The sequence below is a fragment of the Cydia fagiglandana genome, chromosome 27 (genome assembly GCF_963556715.1).
Source record: "Cydia fagiglandana chromosome 27, ilCydFagi1.1, whole genome shotgun sequence".
Lineage (NCBI taxonomy): Eukaryota > Metazoa > Arthropoda > Insecta > Lepidoptera > Tortricidae > Cydia > Cydia fagiglandana.
The window spans coordinates 6,568,913-6,586,150 of NC_085958.1; the positions used below are offsets into that span (position 1 = coordinate 6,568,913).

General features: G+C 39.1%; 1 protein-coding gene across 1 annotated transcript in view; it reads left to right on the forward strand.

The window, feature by feature from the left end:
- The window catches only part of LOC134677925 (scavenger receptor class B member 1), a 200,960-nt gene that overhangs the window by 178,643 nt on the left and 5,079 nt on the right, over positions 1–17,238 (forward strand). The window contains exons 5-10 of the mRNA XM_063536370.1: positions 5,466–5,604; positions 6,900–7,027; positions 8,005–8,089; positions 9,380–9,513; positions 10,002–10,123; positions 11,134–11,268. Coding sequence (XP_063392440.1) covers positions 5,466–5,604; positions 6,900–7,027; positions 8,005–8,089; positions 9,380–9,513; positions 10,002–10,123; positions 11,134–11,268 — 743 coding nt within the window. The remainder of the gene's footprint in view (positions 1–5,465; positions 5,605–6,899; positions 7,028–8,004; positions 8,090–9,379; positions 9,514–10,001; positions 10,124–11,133; positions 11,269–17,238) is intronic.

Genomic DNA, 17,238 nt, shown 5'->3' on the forward strand with positions numbered 1-17,238 from the left:
AAGTTAATTATAATCAATTTCCAGGTCCCTATTTTTAGGTTTACGTCTATATAGGTAAAGAATTATTTTATTTTATTTTATTTTCAAAATTTAGACCCAGTAGTTTCGGAGATAAAGGGGGGGGTATTTTTTTGTATTTTAATGTTTTAGTTTGGGGAAGGGGGCTTTATCTCCGAAACTACTGGGTCTAAAATTTTGAAAAGATACACAGAATAGAATCTATAGATGACAGGAAAACCTATTAGAATTATGCAGTCAAGCGCGAGTCGGACATTACTTATAGTTTTTGAACCGATCCCTACAGGTTTTTTAAAGGCAATTCACTCGCGTTTCACATATATAAAATACACTGTTAAAAATTGGGTAATGTACGGAACCCTTGCAACGCGAGTCCGACTCGCGCTTGGCCGGTTTTTATTCATTTTGAGGTACGGAACCCTAAAAAGAGGAAAGTGTTCCATATGTCTTTCGTAGAAAATTTTATATCGATTATTTATTTACAAGAACATTAAGAACTTATTTTGCTATGAGCAGTATGAGCCTTATTTTACGAGTCATTTGCGAAATCCTAAAAATAGGGACCTGGAAATTGATTATAATTAACTTACCCCCTTTAATATCTCTTTAAATATTGATCGTAGCGAAAAAGTGTACAGAACCTTTTTTGTGGACAATTTTATGTTTAATATTTATGTAGAATATTGTTTTGCAACGGGCCACCGTTTACGAGTTATTTACGAAAAACTAAAAAAAAGTTTTAGCTTTTTTTTTTGTTTTACTTTTTTTCCCACCTCCAACGGACTACTGTAAAAGCGGGCGGGGCGGCGGAAAGCGCCGAAATTCTAAAACGTAACAAATATAAGAGCCTCGGTAGAGAGTATCATTTTGTACCATTTGGAGTTGAAACTCTAGGTCCATGGGGTCCCAGCGCGCGTAAGTTGTTCGCAGAAATCGCGAAGCGTCTGGTTGACGTAACTGGTGACCGAAGAGCTGGCGGCTACCTCGCACAACGTATCAGTATTGCGATACAGCGGGGAAATGCCGCCAGCATCCTTGGTACAATGCCTCAGGGGCCTATTTTAGATTTAAGCTAGTTATTAATTTCGTTTAGTTGTACCACTGTATATATATTGTTTGTAAATAAATGATTTAATACACAAAAAAAGTGACATGTGAACTGATTGTAATTAACTTTCTTCCTTTAATATCGCTTGAAATATTGATCCTAGAGAAAAGTGTTTTAGATGTTTTTTGGAGGAAATTTTATGTAGATAATTTATTCTTAAAAACCTATTTCGCTATGGGACACCGTTTACGAGTTATTTACAAAAAACTAAAAAGGGACTTTAAAATTGATTATAATTAACTTACCCGCTGCTTTGTCTTTTTAAATATTGATCCTAGCGAAAAGTGTTCTGCATGTTTCTTGTAGGAAATTTTACGTTTATTATTTATGTATAAGATTTTTTTTTTTGCTATGAGTCATACTTTTCAAATTATTAACGAAAAAATAAAAACAAGGAACCTTAGAATTTATTATAATTAACTTTCCCTCTTTATTATCTTTTTAAATATTGATCCCTGCAAAAAGTGTACTGAATCTTTTTTGTTCAAAATTTTGTAGATTATTAACGTCTAACAACATTTTTTGATATTGGCCACCGTTTATGAGTTATTTACGAAAACCTAAAAAACGGGACCTTAGAAGTGATTATAATTAAATTTCCCACGTTAAAATCTCTTAGAATATTCATCCTAGCGAAAAATTGTACTGAATCTTTCTTGTAGGCAATTTTGTGCCACCGTTTAAGAGTTATTTTCGAAAAACGAAAAAAAGGGACCTTTAATGTCAAATATCTCACTTCCGGTCAAGATTTCGATCGAGCAACCGGCAAATTAGGATTCAGGGGTCTAATTAGGTTAAAAAACCCGGTTGCCAAAAAGTAATATGCTTTGCCAGTCGAAATCGATTTTATAAAAAATATGACCAGTCTAATTACTATATATGTTCAGAATATTATTTGAATAAACTTAGGATAGGAAATAAAATGTGTGTTTTTATATCTTTAAACCCAATTACTAAGTAGACTGCACATACATTAAAGTCACATTAAAATTCCATTTTGCGAAATAGAGATTTCAACCTTTAACTTTGCAAAAGTAGATAATTGAAATAATCTAAAAGCAATAAAAATAGATTAGGTTAGATTCGAGCTACAATGACATTAGTTTGTGTTCAAGGCAAGGTTGCAGGGCCTCAACAAGGGAAAAAAGGGGGAGGGACTGTTGGCCTGGCTCAGTGAGCCAGAACTCACCCACTTATCCCTACTACTGCCGTAAGCAGGTAATGAATTCCCAATGTATTAAGTTTAGGTTTAATAAATTATAAATATATTTTATTAGTAACATAATTATATACAAATATGTATAAGCATAAAGTAATAAATAAGCCTACAGCTATTAATAATGTCCGTAATCTGTATAATCCCAAAATACGGATCCCTCGTATGTGGATGCTGCTTACATAATCTCGTCTGTCAAGGTGTTTCGGCAGGAAAGGCCTTGGCAGACTTATAAATTCCTGAAATGAGGGTTCATACCTACCGACTAGAATTGGTTTCATGGTGGTATCAGATGGGTTACTGTACGGTAACCGATGGTCATCTTGCTTATAATCTCGTCTGCCAAGGTGTTTCGGCAGGAAAAACCTTGGCAGACTTATATATTTCTAAAATGGGGGTTCATACCTACCGACTGGAATTGGTTTCATGGTGGTATCAGATGGGTTAGTGTAGGGTAACCGATGCCGACCTTGCTTACATAATCTCGTCTGCCATGGTGTTACGGCAGGAAAAGCCTTGGCAGACTTATATATTCCTGAAATGAGGGTTCATACCTACCAACTGGAATTGGTTTCATGGCGGTATCAGATGGGTTAGTGTACGGTAACCGATGGTCATCTTGTTTATAATCTCGTCTGCCAAGGTGTTTCGGCAGGAAAAACCTTGGCAGACTTATATATTCCTAAAATGGGGGTTCGTACCTACCGACTGGAATTGGTTTCATGGTGGTATCAGATGGGTTAGTGTAGGGTAACCGATGCCGACCTTGCTTACATAATCCCGTCTGCCAAGGTGTTTCGGCAGGAAAAGCCTTGGCAGACTTATATATTCCTGACATGAGGGTTCATACCTACCGACTGGAATTGGTTTCATGGTGGTATCAGATGGGTTAAATTAGGGGTCCCGTTGGCCACCTTTGAGAGCGTCTGCCAAGCACTTCCGGCAAAAAAAATACTGGCAGACTTCGCTTTTATGTGTCTACATGTAAATTTCTAACTGCTGCCATAACTATTATTTCGGTATCAGATGGGTTAAATCAGCCCCCTTTTTTCGCACCGGAAGTGGCCTTCTTTTTCGTACTTTCGGCAAGTTCCGCCGTGGCAGACTATCGAATTCGGACTTAGCATCACTTTTATGGGAAACCATTGTGCATTTCATCGTGGTATCAAGTCGGTTAGAAAATTTGCGGCCGGCTCTTCTACTATTATGGCTAGCTAGCCACCAAAATTGGTGTGGAACGGATGTACTTTTAGCTACCTGTAGCAAAGCGACGAAATCGCGGAGTGAGACACACCTGCCTGTGCAAAGAAGAGTACAGTCAGCGATAAAACCTTGCATGAAAAATGATTTTACAGTACATATGGTCCTATTTTCCCGCACTAGTGCGTAAAATAGCACTTTTCGTGCGATGTCAAAAGTTTAAAGGGCCATATGTACTGTAAAACGTTGTACGATACACGTGCGAATAGGTAATTCGCAACTCGTGTCGATTTAAAACACTCCCTTTTTCGCACTTGTATCGTAAATAACTATTTTTGACAAAAACTTACATGTATGGTATTTTACATCAAAGTTCGTTAAACGTCGCGCTAGGTAGGCTAACTAGCCGTGACCAATAATAGGTAAGTACTTATTCATTCACAACTCAAAGGCTGGGTCATTGAATGCGACAACCGTGAAATTTGACTACAATGACACAAAGCTTGCTAAATTTGAAGTAACTGTGAAGTCATTTGTGTACTATTTAATGTGCAAATATGTGTTTTGTTTAAGCTTTTACAACTTTAGGTACAATGCTTTTAAAATTAAGTAATAAACTTCTTGCAGGTAACTTGACGAGTTTAGCTAAAATAATTGAAACATACCTATCAATCAATCGGGGGCCAAACATTATCAGTATTAATGTCATTATTTTTTAAAGACTTAACATTAATCCTGTTAACAGTGTAGTAACTGAAATGAAGTCTGACCAGGAATATTATGATCACGCGCCATGTTGCGGAATTTCACTGGAACTAATTTTTTCATAGTACTATATAGTCGCACCAATAAAAGTCTGCAGCGGATTTGATAGCCCACGCAGTGTAAATGTTATGTATACGTCATAATTTCATAGTAGTTTAACGTTTAAAATGACACTTGCACTGCGTGGGCTATCAAAATCGCCTTTTTACGGTCTGACTATACTGAACTGTCACCTATCTTCTGCCCGCGACTTCTTTAGCATGGGAAGATGATGATGATACGTTTCGATTACATTTTATTATTTTTAAACCTACTTCGGCAGAGGTGCAGGTTCTACCCGATTGTAACTTTATGATACGTCATTTCAATGTCAAATGTGACGTCTCTTCAAACAAAAACGTCACATTTGACACTGACATATCTAATCCATTTCGTTTCTAGATTTATTAATTGACGTATCTTAAAGTTCGAATTGGGCCTAGAGTAGGGTTACCAGATGTCAGGAAATTTCTTGACATGTCAGGAATTTTGGCCTTTTGTCAGGAATGGGGATGAAACACGAAAATGACAGCAATTTTTGGAATTGACAGACGTTTTTATAAAGTACCTTTTTGTTTACTTAAATCAATACAAATAATAAATTTAATAAAACATAAATTAATAAAACGCGGTTATCGGCTCAATCGGGTGGCCATCGCTAACGGCTACTTTTGTCAGGAAATTCTAAATTTGTATCTGGTAACCCTAGCCGAGAGCCGTTGTAGCTTTATTGGACGTTCATAAGCGCATTGTAATATACTTTCTGGATTTCACGGGCCTATAAATCCCGGTCTTTTGATAGGCTTGCGTGGGGATACAGATCCAACACGTAGAGGCCCTTAGGAGAGCTTTAATGTCATGTAGAACGCCTGCTGAAACCCGTTCACAGGCGCAACAATAGGCACCCATGAACAGGAACAGTGTTCCGGTCTATAGATTGAAGTTTGGGTGGACAATGAAACTGGTCTATTGCAAAGAGGTCCGGACACCTGCCGTAACAATGTTAACACCGTCATCGAGGCAGGTGGTGACTCGCCGCTGACTAGATGGGCCCCTGAAACTGCCGTCGTAATGACGATAATATACTTATTATTAATTAATAATATATGTCCTTTTCAGAGAAGACATGGAGAAGGTGAACATCAAGTTCCATGACAACGACACCATTACGTACCAACACAACAAGATTCTGCGATTTGTGCCCGAACTGTCCGTCAATAAGGACCAGAAGTTGACAGTGCCGAACATTCCTCTACTGGTGAGTCTAACAATAATAACACCATCACGTACAAACACAACAAGATCCTGCGATTTGTGCCCGAACTGTCCGTCAATAAGGACCAGAAGTTGACAGTGCCGAACATTCCTCTACTGGTGAGTGTAACAATAACGACACCATCACGTATCAACACAACAAGATTCTGCGATTTGTGCCCGAACTGTCCGTCAATAAGGACCAGAAGTTGACAGTGCCGAACATTCCTCTACTGGTGAGTGTAACAATAACGACACCATCACGTATCAACACAACAAGATTCTGCGATTCGTGCCTGAACTGTCCGTCAATAAGGACCAGAAGTTGACAGTGCCGAACATTCCTCTACTGGTGAGTGTAACAATAACGACACCATCACGTATCAACACAACAAGATTCTGCGATTCGTTCCAGAACTGTCCGTCAATAAGGATCACAAGTTGACAGTGTCGAACATTCCTCTACTGGTGAGTCTTACAATAATAACACCATCACGTACAAACACAACAAGATCCTGCGATTCGTGCCCGAACTGTCTGTCAATAAGGACCAGAAGTTGACAGTGCCGAACATTCCTCTACTGGTGAGTGTAACAATAACGACACCATCACGTATCAACACAACAAGATTCTGCGATTCGTGCCTGAACTGTCCGTCAATAAGGACCAGAAGTTGACAGTGCCGAACATTCCTCTACTGGTGAGTCTAGGATCGAAGGAGCTAACGATTCTGAGTAGAAAAAACATAAAAATTCTCAAATAATAAAATGTTGCGTACAACTTTAAATAAACTGGTCCAGAAATGTAATTGAAAAAATACAATTTTACAGTACATCTGGTGCTCCATTACGACACCCTGTGCTATAATAAGCAGATTACGTAACTACGTCGAAAATTTAAAGGGTAAAACGTTGTACGATACACTTGCAAATAGGTAATTCGCAACTCGGGTCGTTTTAAAACATTCTCTTCGATCATGGTATAATAATATACTCCGCCTGGTACTCTCTTCCCGTCTTTTCGTGGGCACCTGACTGACGCAAGCCTACGTCATCATGCGACAGCGCTATATGATAATATGCGATAGCGCTATATATAGCGGCCATGTTATTGTGACGTAGGCTTGTGTCACTCTGGGAAGAGAAGACCATGTTTTATTAGAATATGAACTTCGATCAGCTTTACAAATTCGCCACTCTTTGCGAATTTCGTTTTCGCAGTTGTATCGTAAATAAAAGTAACTATTATGTTATTGAAAAATGAATTGAAAAATGCCTTAATACCATTATTTCGTTTCAGACAGTGACATCTTTCTCTCCAAACCTAGCCGGACTCGTGGTGAGCGGGCTGGCGTCAGTGCTGTCGGTGGCGTACAAGAAGACAGCCGAACCTTTCGTCAAGGTCACCGCTGAACAGCTGGTTTTTGGGTACGTACCTTCTTAACCTTTTGGACGCCAATGACCGATACATCCGCACCGCAGATTCAACGCCAAAGACCGATTAATCGGTCAGAGACCAAAGAGCAACATAGGCCTAAGTTCAATTTCATTGACACTTCGGTAACGTGGCGTCCGCGTGACAGCTTTTGTGTTTGACACGGCGTCGAACAGACATTAATACAGACTGAGAATGACATTAAAATAGCGCCATCTCTCGTAACGTCTCGAAATCAGGCGTAATTCTCGGCCAACCTAACCGGATTTGTGGTGAGTGGTCTGGCATCAGTGCTGTCGGTGGCGTACAAGAAGACAGCTGAACCTTTCGTCAAGGTCACCGCTGAACAACTGGTTTTTGGGTACGTACCTTAATCCAGACATTATCAGTATCATAAGAATGACATTAATAGCCCCATCTCTCGTAACATCTCAAAATCAGGCGTAATTCTCGGCCAACGTAACCGGACTTGTGGTGAGCGGTCTGGCGTCAGTTCAGTCGATGGCGTCCAAACAGATTGCGTTCGATCGATCGATACTTGTATCGATATCGAAAAATGGTCCCCGATTCCGTATTGCTTAAAAACTTAAGGCGCGCAGTTTAAATATCCAGTAATATTTATCGTAGTTATACAGTATGTAAACTAAGGAAAAACATTTACTCAAACCCGTTAATGTGTAGGTCACACTGAGCAACTTTTACTATGGCTCCAACCCCGAAATCGCTTAAAAAAATTGACTCTCCCATATAAAATTTCAATGCTAGACCAGCAAAATATATGAATCAACCAAATTTTTTTCGTGATTTCAATAATGTTTTTCGTATGATGTAGCCTTGACTTCAAACATCCTTAAAAACGCAATTAAAGGACGGGCGCCCCTTAAAAACGCCCTAGCAACCAAGGCCTACGAGAATAAAGAATATTTTGAATCTTGAATCCTGTTATGTAAATGTAAATTTTGATTTACAGGTACGACGACCCCCTAGTGACTCTGGCGCATTACTTCTACCCCAAAGGGAAGAGGCCGAACAGTCAGATGGGACTGTTGCTAGCGGTAAGTGTCAGCATAGAGAAAAAAATACTTACATATAACGCTGTACGTATCGCGCCTGCATTATGAGTGACACAGTTCAAATATCTGGGACATTTGCTGACCGAAGACTTAAAGGATGATTTAGATATGGAGAGGGAGCGCAGGGCATTGTCAGTTAGAGCGAACATGCTAGCCCGCAGATTTGCTCGGTGTACAGATGGAGTCAAAATCACTCTATTTAAGGCTTATTGTACATCATTGTACATCATTGTACACGTCAAGTCTGTGGGTTAGATATACTCAGCGAGCTTACAATGCCTTGCGCATTCAATACAATAATGCGTTTAGGATGCTGTTGAGACTGCCGCGTTTCTGCAGCGCATCGTCCATGTTCGCCGAGGCGCGCACAGACGGCTTCGATGCCGTGTGGCGCAAGAAAACGGCCTCACTGCTAGACAGAGTGCGCGGGAGTACCAACAGCATTCTAAACATGATAGCTAATAAGCTAGATTGTCCTCTGTTATGGGCAATGGGTCAGCGGACAAAGTCACTTTTGTTTATAAATTATTAAATATTTTATTAGGTTACGGTTGTTAACTAACATAAATTATAAGCGATAACTAACAAATGTATGGACCTTATGTTGTCTTTAATAAAGAAATTTTAATTTAATTTAATTTTAATTTAATTTAATTTTATTATACCGCCACGGCTGCTGAAGTAGTGGAGTATGTACACCAGAAGACCGGCTACACGCTGAGGGTGTTCCAGCTTCGATCGCACCACTATGTGCACTTCAACTCTTTTGTGGTGCGCGTGCCGCGACCGCTGCAGGGGACCATTGAGTGTGCCGACTTCTGGCCGAAAGGTGTCGAGTTTCGGAGGTTCCGGGGCAAACTGCCGAATCCGACACAAGAGCAGCCGACACAACGGAGCCACGCCGTTTTGTCGTCTAAATAGTGTTTAGTTTTAAGTTTATAAAATACATATGTATGTTAGTCTGTAAGGTATTTGTAATATGGGCCTTGTTGTCTGAATTAAATATCTAAATTATTAGTTGTGAATTGTTGTTCAATACAATCTTCGTGAGTCGCGACCCTAGAGAATTCTTAACGATACTGATAATTCCGCTACTCGATGCTAGATGTCGACTGCGAAAATAATAGTCGTTTTGGTACAAAAACTGATGTTTGGAGTGAGCACTCTATTCTTACTTTTCTCTGTGGTATCATGCAACTTATGCAAGCGTCCATTGACCAACGCTATACCTGCTCAAAAGCAATACAAATGCTAATTTCTTGACTTTTTCAGCGAAACGGGACCCTAGACGAAGTATCCACGATCTATACTGGCCAGAAATCCATGTCGCGTTTCGGATATTTGGACAAGATCAACGGCTTGGACCACCTGCCCCACTGGAAGGACAGCCCCTGCAATGATATCAGGTATTTCATAGACCCTAGACTATCCACGTGCCGCCCAATGTAAATGGATGTACACTCAGTTTCGATGGAATGTCAACCCTTAATTCAATACAAAGTAGGTGGCATTTCATTTGTCTCGTAAATTTTTGAACAAATGAAATCAACCTAATTGAAAATACAACAAGATTCTAACTTCCTTGGCTATAATTTTGTATGGTGGGCGGCACGAGGCTATACTCGGTATTTGGTACCTTATTAGGTATTTGAATAAAAGTGAACGAAATCTACCCTCAAACGACTTTAACTTGAACAGCAGCCAGCAACAGCCTGACTTTAACCTACATTATTTGATCGTGTAATGTTTTCACCTACCCTCAACTGGCTTAAGGAGCCATTTGAGGGTAGATTTTGTTTATTTTATTGAAATATATAAAGATACAGACTATAATATGTTTGAAATTAGACAGTCCTAATCCAAACTAAGTATATTAGAAACTATATTATTTCAGGGCCTCAGAAGGATCATTCTTCCCCCCTCGGGCGGTGACCAAGTCGGACCTAGTCCATGTGTACGACAAGGACATCTGCCGCATACTTCCCCTGCAGTACAGGCGAGATGTCTACAAAGATGGTGGGTCATAAGCGACTACTTAATCTTTATAACTAAGTCGGACTTAGTGTCTATGATGTCTATGTCTGACTAAGTCGGACTTAGTGTCTATGATGTCTATGTCTGACTAACTCGGTCTTGGTGTCTAAGTCTGTCTAAGTGACTAAGTCGGACTTAGTGACTAAGTCACTAAGTCGGACTTAGTGACTAAGTCTGACTAAGTGTCTAAGTCTCACTAAGTGTCTAAGTCGGACTAAGAGTCTAAGTCGCACTAAGCGTCTAAGTCTGACCATAGAAAAAAAATACATAGATTGCTGACTCTATACATCAGTTTCGGTATCAAAAAGATAATATATCTGAGATATATAGATTTTCATAGTCGCCATCTAGCATCGAGTAGCGGAATTATCAGTTCTGCTAAGTAGCAGTAGTAGTATTGTCAGGCGTGGCTTACTCCGCGATTTCGTCGCTTTGCTACAGCTAGCTAAAAGTACGTCCGTTCGACCCCAATTTTGGGGTTTGCCATAAGCCTCGCGTGGCGCTGTCGCCACCTAGCGGCCATATCTGCCCTGATCGTAACAGACGCGTTTTGTTAGAGAGTGAGTCTTCTGTACGTAGTACTATTATTTATTCTGTGGTAGTGTCAAGTGACAATAGATGTTCTCAACAACATAAGACTAGGATATAAGTATTTCAAATTGACAATTATGCTTATATGTTCATACTACCTATGACTTAGAGGATATAACACACGGAGACGCCATGTCTAAAATTTTCGGTACAAAATAGTCTGCCGTTTTTTGCGGGGGAGGGACACATCAAATGTATAGGTACGTCATGTCAGACAAACGTCATCGTCAGTCCATACATATGGTTGACATGTGGTTGACCATTGGCCGCCTATTTTCGACAGAGGGGAACGCCTGTTAATGGCGGCTCCATTGTTAATTACTCCGAGTACCTATGACGAGTTGTTTAACATTTATTAACATATACTTGTTCTTTTATTTACATATTTCCCACTCTTCCAGGCATCCAGACGGGTCTGTACACACCGCCCGCCTCCACGTTCGAGTCGGCTGACGTGAACCCGGACAACAAGTGTTACTGCCAGGGAGAGAAGTGTCCCCCGCGGGGCTTGCAGAACATCAGCCCTTGCCAATACAGTGAGTTATGTATAAGGTTTATGTATAAGTGGAAAAATTACTGTCTTGGGTGAGACTTGAACTCACGGCCTCTGGATAGATACCCCAGCGCTCTGCCATCTGAGCCACCTCACTTCATCCATAGCCAGCAAATCTTTCCACCATATTATAGGTCAAGGAGACCCTTAGCGACATCTACCGTAAGAGTGTTACACTTCTTAAACGGCTACCGGAGTTCCAAGTCATATTGGAAATTCACCAGTTACAATGTGCTACCCATACTAATTTTAATTTTTAACAACCAGAAACGTCTGCGAGCGATGCTATTAAGCTTAGAATATTTTGTTTTTTTTTTAAGTGGAAAAATTACTGTCTTGGGTGAGACTTGAACTCACGGCCTCTGGATCATGATATCCAGAGGCCGTGAGTTCAAGTCTCACCCAAGACAGTAATTTTTCCACTTTTAAATTTATTCTAAGCTTAATAGCATCGTTCGCAGACGTTTCTGCTTGTTAAAAAAAAATTTAAAAGGTTTATGTACTTGATAATACTTTATACGTACTTGGTACTTCAAACTTCTCCAAACTTTTTTACTTGAGGGCCATATTGCGCCTCAGAAACTTTTCGGTGTATCTGGTTGCTGCTTTTAGGGCTCTGAACCCCTGGAGCAGGGCTCGGAACCGGTTTATTTTTAAGACGAAACAGGAGCTGAGTTTTAAATATTTTAGGTAAATATACTGTCGTGAATAAAAAATAAAAATGATTTAAAGTGGTGTGACATTATAGTGTATAAAAAATAATATTGTTGTGTATAAGAAATAATAAGGTTTTAAATGTTTAAGTAATTAATGGGAGTAATGCCTCGGATAAGATCCGCAGTAAAACATTGGACTATTGGAGTACAAGGGTCCTCTTGTTATTCTAACCTGGTTAACGGGAACCTGGTAGGATATTGAAAAGATAACACCAAATATCTGACATGCAATTTAATATACCCCGCTAAATAATTACAAGGCACTCCGCCTTAGGGCGGGCGCTACTCAAAATACAATCTGTTTCTATAAACCGTTGGCGGTTATGGGGTGACACTATAGTAAACCTTAATCTACGGTCGCGAGACGGACGAAACGCGGAGTTTTGGCCAAAACCTAAAACGAAAGTCTAGTGCACTCACGGATACCGGGTGTAGCTTTCATCCTGGAACTTAGCGTAGCAGACAGATCGACGTAGATCAGCGGCGGGCGTTCATCGAGCCCCAGCTGTGACACGCTAAGGCGAGAACAACTCGCGGCGTTCGGACTTTCACGGGAAGGACCCGCACGAAGACACCTTGGAGTCGTCGGACGGCAGCATAGCCATCCGACACACGGCCTGCAAGTCAAGGCCGCGTCCTACGGCGTAGAGGCAGCGCCAGCATGGCGCTCAGCAAAATCGGGGACGCGCAACAGCGCGCCAGGGAACACGATCACCAACCGTGCTCATGTCCATCGGCGACACGGGACGCACTAAGTAAATCACGCGCACAATTCACGCACAGCGATATACGCACTTTACAAATCGGTCTCCTACCAGCCGGACCAGGCGGCGGAAGGAGACGAGGCAATCCCTCTTAATCTTTAATTAGAAACCATCTACATCCTAGCGTATTCCCATTCCAAGTCCAAGTGTAAGTGCCCGTGACAGTTCGAAATAAAATCCTACCTGTCACATCGCGTTTCGATTCACATCAACACATCAAACGTCAAACCAACTTAAATCTTTTCTAAATCAAATGATTCTCGAAAAATATCAATGCTCATTAATACTTGCAATATTTTAAGTGGTTAATAATAATTTCTAATAATTACATTTATATCGCACGTTTCTACTTTGTTTCCTTTGGAATATATCCTTGCTTATGCCTGAACAAAACGCCTATATTCTTAGCTGTCACCGGGCTGTCAAACTTACGACTACCCAACGAAAGTCTTTTTTATGTTTTTATATAATTTCATAAATGATTCTAAAATACAAATTAAATTAGGATGTGACCTACTTGGGCAGTTAGAGTAGACCACGAGGATCGTTTTGATATGCATGAAGCCAGGTTTGGTCCAGCAATCTCTGCACAATCTGGGTGACAAGTTCCGTTCGAGTGGCATGCTCTTTGGACTTGTCTCCTCGAAGCCAGTTAGCCAGGAGGCAAGATATGTTAATCAACCTACAGCTGAGAAGGTACATTACAGCTTTACATAAGTGTCATACTCTGGTGTATGTTATTCTGTCCAAAATGCGACACTAATGTTGTACAGGTCACATTGTATGAGAAAGTACATGTTTGGTATAGGAAACCATGTAGCATCGCTACAATATCCCCTCTCTCGGCAAAGAGGTTAAGCACCGGTTAACCGAGGCAGCCGGGGTAACCGGAGAAAAGTAAATTAACCGGGTACCTAATCAACAAATCCATTAGGACGTTAATTATCCATGTAGATATGCCTATCTGTTTGACATTATTTCTAAATTTTAACTCTATTAGAAATCACAGTGCATGGCCACTACACTATGGTTTCTGCAACCTAATTAAAAAAATTTTTTTTTTAATTCAAGTAATCCTAAATTGACTGGTCTAGCCAGTATTCAACATAAATAATATGAAGCTAACTCCCTATTCTAAGGTTCACTAAAGTATTTAAATCCAATTTAAATATTAAGTATTTTCAACTATATTTATAAATTCTTACTATTTAGTATATTACAAGTAGTTATATACATAATGCAATATTAAGAATTAAGTTTTAATATGGCATGCTCTACTATGTACATGCCTATGACTACAAAATTAACTTACTAGTACCTTAATGTAATGTGGTAACTAGTTGCTAATTTATATCTACAAATAATATCAATAATAGTGGAGGCTAACTTGTAGCTCACACTCAAGTCAAATCCCAATGTGTAGCCAGTGGGCTTACACTAAGTGAAAAAAAAACTTAGTTTTCTTTTTCATGTCTAAGTCAGTGAATTATATCCAATATAATTACATCACCCTGGACCCTTAGGGTGTGTAGTCACAAAAAAAATTTGGTTTCCCTGGAAACGCTTGAAAAAAAATCTTGACCAAATGAGTCAAGGAGGTACGCGTACTCAAAAAAATGGGTTGTTACCTGAGTTCACCCAAATAAAAAATAAGTTACTAACTTGAAAATACACCTTGTAAAATATAACATTGAGCATAATGTCACTGAACCAATGCTTTAAAATTAAATGGTAACTGATTTTTTTCAGATTACCTTAACTACAAAGCGGTTTGCTCTAGCAGTCGGAAATTCGGAGGTTATGTGACGAATCAGGAATACTACTCCAAATGGAATGCAGCATGCCGTTCAACAACATGTCCCTACCTTTAGCGAATACAAATGGTGCATATTTCAGCAGAACTTTAAAAAATGCTATGCTAAGATAGCCGAAATTGAGGTTGATTCTAAGACCAATTTCCTCTAATTTCAAAAAAAAACAAATAATATGAACATTTAAGTTCTATAAAGTAGTTCTATTTAGAACCGAATAAGTCAAAAACCATGAAATTTAGAGTGTCTCGTCTATCATACTAAGTCACCGGAATGAAAAGTTTGAGTTGGTTTGAGAAATAAAAATGAATAAATATTTTAATACTTTTGAAATGGGTGGGTCGGGCGGGTGGGTGTCTAACGCGGCAACCCATGGTCGCGTATTAAACAATGAGGCATTAGGCATGGGTAGGGGTAAGTAGATAAGGTATCCCCCCCCTCCTACTTCATGAAATTCCTCTCCTTCCCCGTCCGGCATGTCGGTAGAAAAAAAATGGTTTGCTTGTGTCAGGGTATGTAATAAAGTATAATAAATTGGTAACACTTCACTTTATACAGGAAGTGTTAAAATAAATTACCTACCTCTCAAATGGAGCATGGTGAAAAAAATAATATGTGGCTGAGCGCTATGCTAATTAGTCATAGTGTAGCCTAATAATAATTGTAATAATTGATGAATTTGCTACCCTGTCACAAGTAAACTTACAAATTAATTAATATTATATTTTTAAAACAAATAATTTCACTAAATTTTTTTAAAAATAAAGTTTTTTAAATGACAAAAATTTTATAAATTGATGTTATCGCTCTCCCAAGCTCACAATAACCAGGCTATATATTTAATTTAAGCTTTCTTCGGGCGCCATTGTCGTGAATAAAAAATAAAACCATTTTTTTTGAGTACGCGTACCTCCTTGACTCACTTGGTCAAGATTTTTTTTTTTTCAAGCGTTTCTAGGGAAACCAAATTTTTTTGTGACTACACACCCTAAGGGTCCAGGGTGATGTAATTATATTAGATATAATTCACTGACTTAGACATGAAAAAGAAAACCAAGTTTTTTTTTTTTTTTTTTTTTCACTTAGTGTAAGCCCACTGGCTACATATTGGGATTTGACTTAAGTGCGAGCTACAAGTGAGCCTCCACTATTATTGATATTATTTGTAGATATAAATTAGCAACTAGTTACCACATTACATTAAGGTACTAGTAATTTAATTTTGTAGTCATAGGCATGCACATAGTAGGGCATGCCATATTAAAACTTAATTCTTAATATTGCATTAGGTATATGATTACTTGTAATATACTAAATAGTAAGAATTTATAAATATAGTTGAAAATACTTAATATTTAAATTGGATTTAAATACTTTAGTGAATCTTAGAATAGGGAGTTAGCTTATTATTATTTATGTTGAATAGTGGCTAGACCAGTCAATATAGGATTACTTGAATTAAAAAATATCTTTTAGTTAGGTTGCAGAAACCACAGCGTAGTGGCCATGCACTGTGATTTCTAATAGAGTTAAAATTTAGAAATAAAATTTACAGTCCCAGAGATGGACATAGGTAAATTAAGTTTTAATGACGGTTAGCATGCTCAGTAAATACGGTTCAAAGCTTACTGTTAAACAGATAGACGTATCTGCATGCATAATTAACGTCCTAATGGACTTGTTGATTAGGTATCCGGTTAATTTATTTTTCTCCGGTTACCCCGGCTGCCTCGGTTAACCGGTGCTTAACCTCTTTGCCGAGAGAGGGGATATTGTAGCGATGCTACTTATCTGCCTATGATAAATACATACTTTTTCATACAACGTGACCTATACAACATTGGTGTCGCATTTTCGGCAGAATAACATACACCAGAGTATGACACTTATGTAAAACTGTAATGTACCTTCTTAGCTGCAGGTTGATTAACATATCCTGCCTCCTGGCTAACTGGTTTCGAAGAAACAAGTCCGAAGAGCATGCCACTCGAACGGAACTTGTCACCCAGATTGTGCAGAGATTGTTGAACCAAACCTGGCTTCACGTATATCAAAATGATCCTCGTGATATATCCCAACTGCCCAAGTAGGTCACATCTTAATTTAGTTCGTATTTTAGAATCATTTTCGGAATTTTTATGAAACATAAATTGCGATTTGGACGGTGTTAATGAGTTGAGATTTGTGACAGATGAACTGTCAGAAAATAAATTATGCGTTTAGTTACCGCATCGGAAGGAAGGTATTCTGAATGAAACAAGGTAGAAAACGTACGATAAAAATGTAATTATTAGTAATTATTATTAACCACTTAAAATATTACAAGTATTAATGAGCATTGGTATTTTTCGAAAATCATTTGATTTAGAAAAGATTTAAGTTGGTTTGACGTTTGATGCGTCGATGTGAGTCGAAACGCAATGTGTCCGGTAGGATTTTATTTTGGAGACTGTCACTTCACTTGGACTTGGAATGGGAATACGCTAGGATGTAGATGGTTTCTAATTAAAGATTAAGAGGGATTGCCTCGTCTCCTTCCGCCGCCTGGTCCGGCTGGTGGGAGACCGATTTGTAAAGTGCGTATATCGCTGTGCGTGAATTGTGCGCGTGATTTACTTGGCGCGTCCCGTGTCGCCGATGGACATGAGCACGGTTGGTGATC